This window comes from Cetorhinus maximus, chromosome 12, assembly GCF_964194155.1.
Source record: "Cetorhinus maximus chromosome 12, sCetMax3.hap1.1, whole genome shotgun sequence".
In the NCBI taxonomy this organism is placed as follows: domain Eukaryota; kingdom Metazoa; phylum Chordata; class Chondrichthyes; order Lamniformes; family Cetorhinidae; genus Cetorhinus; species Cetorhinus maximus.
This window is the reverse complement of record NC_135890.1, coordinates 25,676,402-25,690,959: the sequence shown is the minus strand read 5'-3', so window position 1 is coordinate 25,690,959 and position 14,558 is coordinate 25,676,402. Positions and strand designations below refer to the sequence as shown.

At 39.6% G+C, this 14,558-nt stretch overlaps 1 protein-coding gene across 5 annotated transcripts in view; it reads right to left on the bottom strand.

The window, feature by feature from the left end:
• The window catches only part of reln (reelin), a 366,824-nt gene that overhangs the window by 75,336 nt on the left and 276,930 nt on the right, over positions 1-14,558 (bottom strand). For all 5 annotated transcript variants that reach the window (XM_078553223.1, XM_078553220.1, XM_078553221.1 and 2 more), the window contains 6 exons: positions 10,263-10,440; positions 7,695-7,779; positions 4,001-4,183; positions 2,642-2,813; positions 1,643-1,745; positions 507-733 (listed from right to left, as the gene is read on the bottom strand). In XM_078553223.1, the coding sequence (XP_078409349.1) occupies positions 507-733; positions 1,643-1,745; positions 2,642-2,813; positions 4,001-4,183; positions 7,695-7,779; positions 10,263-10,440 (948 nt within the window). The remainder of the gene's footprint in view (positions 1-506; positions 734-1,642; positions 1,746-2,641; positions 2,814-4,000; positions 4,184-7,694; positions 7,780-10,262; positions 10,441-14,558) is intronic.

Below are 14,558 nucleotides of genomic sequence, written 5' to 3'. Positions count from 1 at the left end.
TTGGCCCAACAGGACCATACTATTTTTTATACTCTACACAAGTCTCCACCCACCCTTCTTAGCTAACCCCAGTAACATTTATTCTTCTCTTCCTCTTCTGTTTATCCAGTACCCCCACGCTTGAATGCATCTATTCTATTTGTCTCAACTACTCTTGTGCTTGCAAGTTCTATATTCTAACCACTCTTAGGGTTTCTCCTGAAACTTCCTATTGGATTTATCAGTGATTATCCGATATTTATGGGCCCTAGCTCTGGTTTCCTCTGCAAGTGGAAACACCTTCTCTATATCATCCTCAGTTTAAAAGAACCCAGCACGTTCAATCTTTCTTGATAGGCATAACCTTTCAGTTCTGGTATAATTCTAGTAAATCTAGGGATATTGTGAGAAATTAAGATGGGGTTGAGACCAATTAATAAGGGATTAACACTTCTGGGTCCTAAAATAACCGGTTCCAGTGTGTGGAAAGAAGAAAGTCATGTTTATGTTCTGAAATAGGAACTCACCCACACAGATGGAGCCTGCCAAAGTGGATTACCTCTCTCTTCCAACCCTGGGTGGTACCGGCATAATACGTGCTGCTGGGATGAAGTTCAGTAGAACAGAGCGCACTGATGTGGCCACTACTATAGCACAGCGGCAGAAGCAAGTGCCAAGTGGCTCCAAAATCCCGTGAAAACTCCAACCTAATAGGATCTGAAGCTGAACTGTCTGTATTGCATCCAACATTGATCTGAAATTATAAAGGAAATAAGCATCATTAATGGAAATAGCTTAAATTTACAATTCTTTCACTGATAATAAAGATCTTCCATATCGCTGTAGAATTATGGTGAGCTTTGAACAATTGCTCTCAAACTTTTTTCAATTGGAGTGAACAAGGTTTTGATTCAACAAATATGAATTAGAATTTCAAAATAATTAGAGGAGCTTTTGCCTCCCTCAGATTACTTCTTTCATTATTAAATCTCTCCAACTGTGTTGTTACCAAGATCAAATATATGTTTATACATTTATGCGTAGTATTCATTACTCATTGTATCTAATGTTACAAATGTATCCGTTTAAGCCTACAAATAACAATTGGTAATTATAGCAGAACGATGCTTCATTTGTTTGTTAATCTTTTCAAGACAGGTGTTAACTGGCCTATTTTAAATGGACTAATGCCTCTTTTTTGGTTCATTCATTTTATTCTAGATATTTTTGGGTTCTGTTTCTGGTTGCTCTGAAAAGCGGATCTCTTTGTTCCCTATGTCTTCAGTGCATTTCATTTGCTCTGGCAAAGTAGATAAAGTATCATAGTGAGTCCAGAATAACGAACAGAGATTACTTTAGCTACTAGTTCTATTCTGTCCCTCTTTGGGATTAGCCGACGTTGCTCTATGCGAGTTCTGCATGAGGCAAGTGAAGTGCCGGGGGGGGTTGGTAAATTGGAAATTTCTCCAGCATGACACCCAGGACCTTAGTTTAAATAATGTGCTCAGTGCTCACAAAATGGGCTTTGCACGGCTGAATTTCAAGGCCATGATTTCTCTCGATGTACTCTCTGTGTGGTCGTATCCTGAAAGTTGTGTGATGTGGTAAAAAACGGTGAATTTAACAACCTGAGGCAGAGGCAAATATCTTAAACTGTTGTTACCTCAAATTGAACAATGGTATTCTCATTAACATCTAGATCGCGTGTGGTGATGGAATGCTCCCCAACTACATTTGACACGAAGACTATGGCAGAATCTTCCTCCCTGGGTAATGGGAAAACAATTCCAAAATATCAAAGCTGCACGTTAACAAATAAATCGAAGCTATACATAGAGAGAGGGCACAGCCACTATGACACTGTTGATTGAGAATATACAATATAGTGCAAAACGAAGGAAGCAATGCTATAATAATCCTCTTTAGCACTAAAAACAATTTTTTAAACGTGGAGCTAGAAGGAACACTCCTCCTCCTCATTATTTCACAACACAGTAAGTAAAAAAAGATTACAATTTGCCTTTCAGGAGGTCCCTGTAAGGGCCACTGGTTTAATTGCTAAGTGCCTGAGAATACTCGGTATAGTCTGTGGCCAGCTGCCAGCAAATTTTAAAAGCAGCCTATGAAAAGGGTTTGGTACTGATGTATTTCTAGACCAAAGTGTCTACTATCATGTGACAGTTCTCTGGTGTTCAGCACAACAGCTTTTCCTATTCCTTAGTGACCCAACATACACCAAATCATTTAGTAATTAGATATATTCTGCTGAAAATTTCACTTTTTGTGAAGGGTGTTATGCTGAATGACAATTTTGGAATAGTCACATTAAATAAAATAACCTTAATTATCAACAATAACAACTTGCATTTATATACCACCTTTAACGTAGTAAAACATCTCATGGCACTTTACAGGAGTGTAATCTGACAAAATTTGACACCAAGCTACATAAGGAGATATTCGGGTAGATGACTTAAAAGTTTGGTCAAAGAGGTAAGTTCAAAAAGCTTCTTAAAGGAAGAGAGAGAGTTGGAGAGGCGGAGAGGTTTAGGGATGAAATTCCAGAGTTTAGGACCTGGGCATCAGATTATTAGAACCTTTTTATTATTGTACATAGTTACAGACCAATATCTTCATCCACAGGAAAAGCTCTTATTCTTACGTGGCTCCTTTTGATACATAGGGACAATAGAGGCCAATGTTGCCACCAGGATAAAAGAACCAGTTGTCTTCTTTGGGCCCGAAGTCAAATGCATCCAACAAAACGCCAGGATTTTTCTGATTGTTCCCATCAATAATGAGGTCATCGATGATCCAGATTTCTTCCTTTTTCCCTTTGTCGTTGAACAGAAAATCAGAATGAATTTGGCTTCAGTTTCTCAACAGTCAAACAAACTGCTTATTGTGCAACGTAATTAGACATCCAATTTTAATTCTGCACAAGTTTGCAATTGTGTGTTGAAGCATAATTAAATCTATTACCAATCATCAAACTTGTGTTAGTTTGGATTACCATAAAAATAAAATAAGGCCATTTCATTCAGTACTTTCCTAAAGAATCTTAAATGCTGATACAAAGTCTGGATTTACTTCCAATCCAATATTCAAATAGTTTATCATTGTACATGATAACCATTACAATCAAAGAATAAAGATAAAAAAGATTAAACAGTAAAAATTGGTGCTGCTTTAAATAATCTTGCTTAATTTTAATCAGTAGTCAAGATTTTTTTTACACAGAATCAAACTGCAATATTGAGCTTTATCATTTTCAATGACAGTAGAAGAATCTGGAAATCAGATATAAAATAAATTTAACATTATTTATTGAATTGAGAAAGTGGTTCAACTGCCTTTTAGCACTGGAAGGAATGAGGGGCTGACTAGTTAGAAAGTTACACTGCTGCTGATACAACCATTAGTTGTTTTCTGGCTCTGAAGGTGTTATAATAGGGTTATATTATAAATGCCTATTTTGCACAGGGTCTTGCCAATTTTATGCATGAATAGATCGAGAGCTGAGTTGAGTCTGATGTGCAATGTCTCCATGCTCTTCAGTGAAGAATTACACAGTTTCAGCATACAATTCCATACAACATGTATTTCTGATTTCAGATGGGTTACTGGAGTAAGAAATGGTAATGTCACAGGATGGTTTTCTGAGGTTGGTGCTGACAACAGTGGGGCAGAATCAGGTGAGCTTTACTCTGCATCTGCCTGTGCTGTTTCCTAACCTCAGATCATTTAATGATGACAGCGAGGGTAAAATGCACTAAAAGCTTCATTAGTAGCATAAGATTATCTTCCTTCCATGTGTTTAACCCCAGCCATAAAACATACATATTATGTAGTATAGTACAAATGAAATATGTATTTGCATCCTGGAAATCAACATGGATTTTGTAAGCTTTTAACAAAATGATTGAATTAATTTACATTAAAAATGCAAGCTAAACTCTCCAATGGACCCCAGAAGCTATTTAACAATGACATAAGTCTAAACATAATTCCAGCTTGTTACCTTCGTTGTGGGGTTGCCAGAGGCGGAATCGAGTTGCATTGGTCTGGGCTGTGTGTGGTAAGGGAACATTAATAAAGAGGACCTCTGTTGTCTGAGGGAAGTAGAATTCATCCATCAAATGCCAGGTAATGCCACCATTGATGGAATACTGCAGAAGAACAGAATGTGACCGATCAGGGGCACCTGAGTCAAAACACAGGATTGAGAACAATAAAATTGACATCAAAATAATTCAGTCAAAGGCACTTTTGGTAATAAGACTACTTGCAAAATATCACAGAAACTAAATTATTTTCACTTTAAAAATATTTGCCTAATCTTAGTTTGCATGCCATGAAATGTCAGTGGTTCCCCTATTGAAAAGTCCCACTGAGAGCTGAGGAAGCTTGCCACATGCGTAATTAGCAAATGCAGCAGACTGGCTTTTGAAGGACTTCATGATATACTAACCAACCTGACCACTTCACTCCCTGCATCACGGAATTTGCACGATACTCGTTTATAAACTCAAGTAGCCTAATGATGAGGGCATATACTTCACACAGCAAGATGCCAAGACAAATTCTAGAATCCTACAACTTTGCATCATCAGCAACTGGCTTTAGAAACCTTGATGTGCATGTCACACTGAAACTCGGCACGACGAAATGAAAGGAACTTCCCTGCCTCTCAGTATATATGTGAGATGGAATAGCTTGTTCGTATATCAATCCTGGGTAGAGTAAACACAACATAAAGGTGCCAGTTCTTCCCTACCCACTGAACCTATTAGTGATGTTGCCCATCAAGGTACCAGGCCAACAATTCTGAGACTTGGGCAGTCACATCACCAAGTTCCTCCAAGTTAGGGTTCTGCAATTTCCCACACAGTGCTCTCCTGAATTAGACTGTATGGCAAAGGAAAAAGGTTGAGCCAAGGATAGGCATAGTCCCACAAGGAAATCATCAAATCATCCTTGTCCATTGTAGGAGTCGGAGGAATCGAAAGACAGCCAAAATACAATAAAAACAGGGGCAAAAGAATGATTAAATTCACGTTATTAAGTACAACTGCAAACTGCTGGAAATGTATTAGAACATTTCAAATTGTGAATGGAATTTAATGTTGTGCGAAGTAATAGAAACAGACATAATACATTTCTCCACTTTTTGATTCTGTATCTAGAAATTGCACAAATAATAGAATTTCAGTTTGATCTTTATTTACATATAAACACAGAATAACAACAATCCACCATTGTTGAGACTGTCTGAAACCCTAGCTCTTAAATGTAATTAAAATTGGTGAGCTACATTCTGACTGTGTTAATCCAAATTCTACATAAACATTGCATTAATTGGTGGTAGCACTTTGGAGTAATTGTGTGTAATCCTTGAGGTAGCATTCCTTCTACCCAGAGGCGAAAAAATCCACTAACTAACTTGTTTTCAAACATGCATTCAAGACGAATGCTTCCTTTTCTCTTAAGGACTAATGATATGAACGGTGTCCATGTGTTATCATAAATAAACCCGCTCAGTAGTTCAAATGCTGAATTTTTTATCAGCTGAAATGATCCTTCTGTCATTTTAACTTGCTTGTCACTATAACTGTTTCAATATTTACTCCAGAATTCACACTGATTTTCCTGGATGCTCTTAGATGTCTCCTGCAATTACTGCAGAGGATGCCATTGGGCATTTTCTTTTATTCATAGCCATATGTGCTCAGCACTGTCATGTAAACTTTAACTTTCTCTCTTCACCCTCTTTGAAGTTACCTTTTATTGTGCCTTAGTGAACAGTCATAGGAATCTGCTATTAGTGCTTGCCTTGATCAAGTCACTAGGATCTGCAGGGGAGCAGCCTGGAGTAAGCTGCCATCAAATTGTATCCTCTGTCTCAACCTCCCTATGAGGCTATGCCCAATTCTTGCTTAACGCTTCTCTGTCAGCCCCAACTCAGGAACTCATCAGGTAAAAGATCAGGAATGCAAAACTACATCCTGCCTTTCTGATACTACATAAGCACCAGCTCCCCGTGCCACTGCATCACAAAATGGATATTATAGCCTGGGAGGAGGGGGAAGTGAAATCAGCTGGTGTTGCTGTTCCTGATTCATTTATGATGGCATGAGTGGGGCCTTTGGGCTTGACAGCCATGCCCTCCACAACTGATTAGCATAATGTTGTATAGGTTACATGTGGGAGATAGACACTTAAGTGAGGTAACAGGGTCTCACTCAAAGCATTAACCTGTCTTTCCCTTTCAGATGTTCATTGATCTGCTGTACATATCCCACACTTTCTGCTCCATTTCATGTATTTATTATACATATTTTACAACATTTGCCATTGTTCTTGTTTTTATCTCTGCAAGATGAACTGTAAATGTTCCAACTGACACACACTGAGACCTCGATTTTTGCAGAGTTGCGGAGACTCCAGAGACATTTAAAAATGCTGGGTGAGACCTGGGTCCTGTCCCACCCATATTTCCAGCAGATCCCATTTTTAGCAGGAGGGGAAGGGTGGGACGGGGAGGGGGCGGGAGGGGGGATGATGGCCGGTGGGGGTGGTGGGAGGAAAAACGGAGATGGGACAGGACTCACATGTGGGAAACCTGAACTTGGCAGGGCTATTTTAACTTAATGCTGAATTCAAACAGACCCCATTTTTGCCAGAACAAGGGCCTTATCCGCAGTGTGTGAATTGCAGATTTTTAAAATAGATGTAAATGCTTGTGAAGGGTGGATAATGTCTGTAGAACTGTCAAGCTGTCAAGTTATTTAAATAGCCTGACTTTTAAAAGTTGAAAAAAAACTGCCTGTCTTTGTCTGTAAATTGAAAAAGACTATGCTTGAGGTTTCAATAGCCATTTGTTGACATAGCCCTAAGTCCTATCATTATAGCATTATTACTATTTGGCTGCTTTCCACAACCTATCATTATCACGGGGGCGGTGGGGCGGGGAACTAAGTTCACAGTGTAATTGACAGCTCAAAAGAGGTTATTAAAGGATTAGCTGTCTTTGATGTGGGGTTATGAATACAAATGTTTGTTTTCATAAAGGATTAAGTACTTGAGAAGATTTCAACCTATTAAATGGGCTTTCGTGAATGAGAGTGTTGTTTATATAGTTGTCTGTAATAGATATCTAAACCATTATTTTATTTCACCTCAGCATGGCTCCCAAGGTCTACCCATGATGGATATTGGGTGAGTTGATATGAAGGGTGTAAGGGCAAAGGGTGGGGGCTATAAGGAGCCATGGGGGTGAGTGAAGGTCATGAATTGGCACTAAGTTTGCATAAGGGCTATAAGAGGCCATGGGGGTGGATGAGGGGGCATGGGTTGGCATGTGTGGGCATGAGGAGTGGGTGGGAGGTGAGGCCTAAATGTTTAAGAAAACAACTGGGAACTCCCAGAGGACCAAGGTGGGCCTATTAATCAGGCTGCCTTGGCACTCAGCATCCCCTTTTGCCACATCCGATCTGCATCCAGGGGCAGCTGGCCTGACTCCATCCTGCACCTGCACCCACCGGAACAAGGATCTCGCCGCTCGGGGCACTTTTCCCCCAAGGCTGGTGTGACGAGCCGGGGAATTTCCCGGCTCTGAACGCCTGCCTCAGGAGCAAAAATCCAGGCCTCTATTTGGAATTACTACTTGGGATTCTTTTCAGTATTGCTTGCTGGGGAAAAGAAAAGAAACACACCTTTTGCTATGAACTTGAATGAGAATTGAATATACAAAGTGTTTGTGCACTCCAGGTCCCTGGAAACCAGCATCCTGAGTCCCTCCTGCAGGAAACAAAGAGGATAAGTGAGTGGGTTGAACCAATGAGATTGTACATAGTACAAAGAGCATGAAAATTGCTAATGGCATTCCTGCAAAGTGCAATTTAGACATTATTTTGAGATTGTGTTGGTATTTTCACAAAAACTACAAATAATTGGACATGAACAGCTATCTTAATTAACTCAGCTATATTTAGATATTGAAGGAAACAGACTCTCAAGTGTGTCCAATAACACACTCTGCAGTGTGTTAAGAGTATTAACATAATACATCTGCTCTGTGCCAATTAAACAAACGAAAAGAAAGTAATTTTATTACCTTTTAAATATAACTCTTGGCACAAATGTTGCTGCAACCCACAAAGGATTATACTTCATTTTCTTTATGTTATTGTCATTCTACTTATGGTCAAAAGGACCATGATAAATGGAGATATTATTTATAGCAATACTATAGGCACCATTGTTGAGAGTGTCGAGGCAGTTAAACTAGTTTATATCACACCAGAAGTTTCTAAAAGAGTGATTGTGTCTTATGCCTTTTGGGGCAGATACATGACATGGATTAGTACAAAATGACACCATTGTTAGGATCTACCAACGGTATATCGTACTAATGTGGACAATGGCTTTTTGTACCGTTAAGGAACAAAAGCTGCAAATGAAAAATAATCTATTGAGAGAATTTTTTATTAAGAGGAAATTCAGCAGAAACAGAGCAAATAAAATAACGGCTTACATCGATATTCGAGAGGGAGCTGACATTGCAGACTTGTCGGCATCATGACAACACTGGAGTATAGTATATGTATAAAATTAGTTTTCTTTTCTAGGTGACTTTGGATCATTTGTGAAAATTACAATGAAATTTAGACCTGTTTGGTTCTCTTTGGATGAAGTTAACAGGTTTGCGAGTACAAACATTGTATTAACAAAAGTTTCTTTGTCATAAGGTGAAGTACAGTGCAGATTTAGACAGCTGTCTGGTAAACACTGCTGGTGAGGCAGCATGCTGATGAACAGAAATAAATCCAGTTGAGTTCAAATCAGTTCAGAATGTATTAACTCTACAGAACTGCACAAGATATACATTTATTTAAAATTATGCAATACGTTGACAGGCAATTCCCGTTTATTCATGTGTGAGGAGGACAACTTTCTTTTGATGCCTCCACCAGAACAACTTCCAGCTGTTTCGAGACACATTAATGGCCTGGATTTTGTGGTGGTAATGATAGCGAAATTGTTAGCGTTCACTGTCATTACGCCATCGAAGCCGACAACAATTACCGGATGCGCATTTCTGCACATGCGCAGTATAATGTGGATATCTGGAAATTGCTATCAGTGGTTTGATGCTTTTCCAGAGGGTGAGCTGTTGAGGTTCCCTCAGACTGCAATTAATGGGAAATCCAAGAACTGATGGAGAAAATTCACTCTTAGCTTGTTAGTCTTGCTGTACAAACCCTTGAAAAAGTTATTCCTCGTTGAATGAGGTGTAACTGGATTTTTAACAGCATACTAACTTCATAATTACTGCTAAACACATTCACTGGTTCTGAGAAGCTAATTTCACATACGTAGAATGTCAAATTTCTCCAGAATGTTAAAAAATTCCACATATTTTTAAAATAAATATATTTTGAAAGTTTGTTTATCTTTAATTTAGCTTCTATCTTAATCCAATCAAAATCATTTATTTTGCCATTTGAAAATTTAAATTAAAAGTGAAGGGATTCAATGCTTTTAACTTCCAAGTTTGTTGTATTTGGTAAGACAGTGTTGGGGTGCTAAGATCCAAATCTCTGATTCTGCTCCTGGTCTTAAATCAGCCTCCACGGGTCTGGGACAATTCCACCCAGAGAGACAGAGAAAGGACAACATTTTCGAAAGCCAGCAGAAAGTTCTCCACTCTGTCACCACCCTATCACGTACACCCACCAGTCCAACTAGATTCATTGCATTAACACAGGCAGTACAGATGAGGAATTGACCCAGGTGGTACTCAACTAACACATAGAAGTGAGAGGATAAGATATTACGTTCTTAAGAGGAGCGATGTTGATGCAGCATGTAAATGTAAATACAGCAGTCTCAGCTCTCCCGAACATCATGGTGCTGTGCAAAATCCATCAGCTCCCAATAATGGGAGGAGTTTAATTGGTAAATAACTTTAGCATGATATGCTACGATATAAATGATACTTGGCAACAAGGCGCGAAGAGATTAATTCTGGGTCAATCCCAGCAATGCAGATTAAAAGGTTGAAACTATAGTACTTGCAGAACGTACACAGGCTGAGGTCACAATATTGTGCATCTAGTAAGGAGCCTCGCTTGCCAGCAGTGCATACCATGAAATTGTGACTGTGGTCTCCATGAAGTTCCACACAAGGCCCCACCGTTAACACACATTTGTACAATGGGCCTGTATCTTTGTTTAAACACTTTCAATCACTGTGAATGTATCAATAACAAATTCCTAACCCCTTTAAAGACTAGAGCTGTTCCAGATTTGATGATTTCCCCGTCCAAGTTCCCTCGCTCTGCTCCAAGAACTTCAGGCCAAAGGTCAGGGTGTGGTTTGTCGTTAAAGTCGTCTTTGAGAATTGATGGCAATGGAAGAAAGGGCACACAGTTACGTCCTCCAAAGCCACTGTCACACCTGAAAGCAAAAGAAAAGGCCAGTCAGTAAATGCAGTGAAATACTGCAAGTTTGAGGTTCACCATGCAACCCAAAGTGGAAAAAAATCAGTGCACCAAATGTAACAGCCAGATATCTGTCATTATTTGCTGTATAATGTAGGAGATTATTCAATTCGCGTACTCATACTCCAAAGATCAAAAATGTTCTCTGGTGTTCCAGTTTTGTACTCAGGCTAAATGCTGCCATAAACAAACAGAAGCTTCCTTACTCCCACACCCCATTAAATAATGAATAATTTAAATCAAAACAGATTTTCAGAACAGTTGAAATCCTATTATCTCTGAAGCAAGCAAATAAAACAGCCAGTCAGTCCCTTTCACGTGACATTACACTTCTCCTGATCTACAGAATTTCGAAACCTAAGCTTGGAACCACCCAACCATTATATTTGACTGATACGTATCAAGGAGCATTCACACCACCCGATTGTCAGGCAACGTCCATCTGCAGCAAGAGAAAATCTAATCCTGTGACATTCAATGGCAATAACATGGCCAAATCCTTCAACATCAACATCATGGGGTGTCACTATTGACTGGGAACTCAATGGGACCAGTCACATAAATACTGTGGCTACAAAAGCAGGTCAGAGCTTAAATATTCTGTTGTGAGTGTCTTATTTCCTGACTCCCCAAAGCTTCTCCACCACCTACAAGGCACAAGTCAGGAGCATGATTGAAAACTTTCTACTTGTCTGGATGTGTGCAGCTCCAACAACATTCAAGAAGTTTGACAACATCCAGGACAAAACAGTCCATTAGATCAGTGCCCCGTCCTTAAACATTCACCACCTCTGCCACTGAAGCACCATGTGCTAGCCACAGGATGCACTGCAGCAATCTGCCAAGGTTTCACCTCCCAAACCTGAAACCTCCACCACCTTAAAGGACAAGGGCAGCAGGTGCATGGGAACACCACCAACTGCAAGTCACACAACATCCCAACTCAGACATATATTACCATTCCTTCATTGTCATTGGGTCAAAATTCTGAAATTCTCTATGTAATAGCACTGTGAAAGTGCCTTCACCACAGACAGCAGCAGGTTAGGAAGAAAGTCCATTATCACCACCATCATTTCAAGGACAATGCCCTTGGAATTCCCACATCCCAAGAATTAGTTTTCTTTTTAAAATGATTTACCTTGTCCAATGCTGTTCTTTTCAACTTTGTGCTGACAGGCACAATCGCCCTTAGTCCTTCACTTAGAATTGAATAATTTATAAACAGGTCATTGGGTTCATCAAGTCTGTGTCACTGTTTTTCTCCCATGAGTCAACTTATATGATCCTATACTAATGCACGGCCACCCTGCTCACAGAAAAATAGATGAAATAAAACCACACTTCATAGGAAGAGCCCATTTGGTCCAGCTTGCCGGAGAAGAGCTGGAGTGGTTGCCCCTGAGAATTATTCACTGCCTAACTCCAGTTGGAAATCCTGTTAAGGAATTTAATCTTCAGTCAGATTGATGTCCCACGGTGTTACTCAATACCGCAGTTGCGAGGGAGGGGCTAAACCTTATTTGGCAATGAAACTCCATACAATGAGTTGATTTGGATTCATGGAGTGTGAGGGAGCCAGAGAGATGGATTTCTGTTAAGGAAATGGCTCCTTCTTAGCAGAGGTTGAGGAGAATACTGCTATGGTTTCAAACTCAGAACCCATGGGTTATCACCTTAAAATAAGACTGCATCACCTGTATATCTCCAAGGCTGTGCAGCAGCCAACAGTTCTTACTAGTAGCTACGTTGGGAAGTTTATTTCCTTGCTGTAGATATTGATTCAAGAGTGTTGCAGCTTCACTGGAATCTCAAGAAAGCCCCAAACTAAAAGTGACCGGAGACTAGTCGATTCCTCCTCCTCCACAGAAGCATGGGCTACTGCCCTGGTGACAGTGGGAAACAGAATAGACAGTAACCTGTGCATCAGCTTCCAGGTTATTGAGGCTAGGATTTGCTTTCTATCTCATGGGACTTTCTGAATTTGATATCTGCTATTGGACCCTCCCTCCCAGAAATCAACGGGAACACTGATACAAGGCCCAGTGGAAAGGCAATGGCTGGAATAGACCTGCCTGAGGCTGCCATTTCTCAGGGTAGTAAAACCTGGCAGATCCTATGGCTTTCCCCCTCCCAGAGGCCAGTGGAATGCAGGAGGCAAAATCAATCTACCCAGAAACATGTTCCAGAGATATCATACAATGAGACATAAAGTAGTGAGAATAAATTTCTATAACACTCAGACAATGAGGCCATTTAAAGGAGTGCCTGATACCCATAAACCCAAGGAGATAACTTCAGTGGACCTGAATTTGTAACAATCATCTATTACTTTGTAAATATATTCCAAACATATTCTAAACACAGAACTGTATTGTAAAAAAACCTTCAATGTCATTCAATAGAGATTGGTAGCTATTGTACATGATTGCAAAGCATCAGTCAGATTGAGCCGCTCAAACGTTATAAACTATAATACTAAAACCCAAGCAACTGAGATTAGATTGCAGCTGAAAATTATTGCCTGTATATTACCTACACTACGTTCAGCTTTTATATAACCTTATGTCTTTGTGTACATTTTCTATTCCTCAAACACCAGCCTACTTCTCATTCCCTGTCTGTACCATCAGAAGATACCCTTTCATTTGTGTTCATCAAGTTGAAAGATGTCACCCCTTGTCTCACACAGTGTAAAGTACAGAATAGGATATATGCAGAGTATAGCTTCTACTCCACTAGCACGACATTCTACTATCAACAGCACCTCCTGCAGAACCATACATTTAGGAGCTTGAAAAACATTAATAAAAGCCAACAGAGAGGGGGAACATTCATTCCAACAGTTTACTGTATTCATACTCATGTTCAAGTATCTCACTGGGCTGCCCAAACTGGAGAAGCTCATGCACAAGTTTCCATTGTTAGATTTGGTCACCAATTTCACAAATATATTTCTAATAAGGTCTCTGACACTAAATCTGAAAGAACTTCAACCAAAGCTAGTTCCAATTATATAGAATATAATAAAGATGATACAGGTTATACATGTTCAGTCAGAAATGTAAATGTCACACAAATAACCAGGAGGGTTATTTATTTTTCCATTGTTATATTCCAGCCAAACAGTATGCCCCTGGGTTTGGAGAGTGCAGTTCGTTATACCTGCTGTTGCCTCTCCTGACACTTTAACAAAGATGAAGTGAGACTTGCTCCCAGAAAAGCATCAATTAAAAGTCTGCCTTTTATCCATTCTGTTCCCAAAAGCATTCAATAATTCAGTGTTCATAAAGCCTTTAGGAACTGAATGCACCAAGCTCCAGGGCAGCCACTGCTCCTAGCTTCTTTGAGTTTTGCTGTCTCACTGTTCATCTAAGGAAGCAAGCTTGGTAAATATAAAACTTATCCTAATATCCTTTTTAAAAACAGAAATAAAATCCTGAACTATCAGGATCCAGTGAGGCAATTAAACCAAATGAACTTATTGAATGGAAAATCATACATGAATGCTTAGTATTTAACTCTCTTAACTATTGTTATGACTGGTTCTTAGGTGAGGTCCCCCAATTTGTTAATTTCCTGAACGGGACCCCAATTTTGTTACACTCCCAGGTGAAGAGGAATGAGCTAGCTTCCCTTCTTTATTCAACCTCCTTGGTTGTTCGCAACAAGGTTAATTTAAAAGGGATACCTTTTCCCAGTCCAAATGTATTTACTTTTGGAAGGAGCCAATTTAACTAGGCTTTCTTGAGTCAAAGAAAGAGTAAGTTTATTAGTTACTAAAACCTAAAAATAATAAAAATGCAACACACATACACACAGATCAGAAATGGGAAGTTAGGACTCCAAATAAAAGTAAAAAAAAAATTCAAATCAGTCTTTGGCTTGTCCATAAGGTGTAGATGGCGGTACATTGCGGCTGTTGAATTGGGCGATTCTGGTAGAGCTGACTTTGGCAGTTTTGCAGTTGTTTTGGAGATACTTGGTTCTGCAGGATAGCCGAAGAGACTGTCCTTTGATTGGTGGCTTTTGCTGAGCCTTGCCTCCAGCAACAAAGAGAGACTTTGCCTGCAA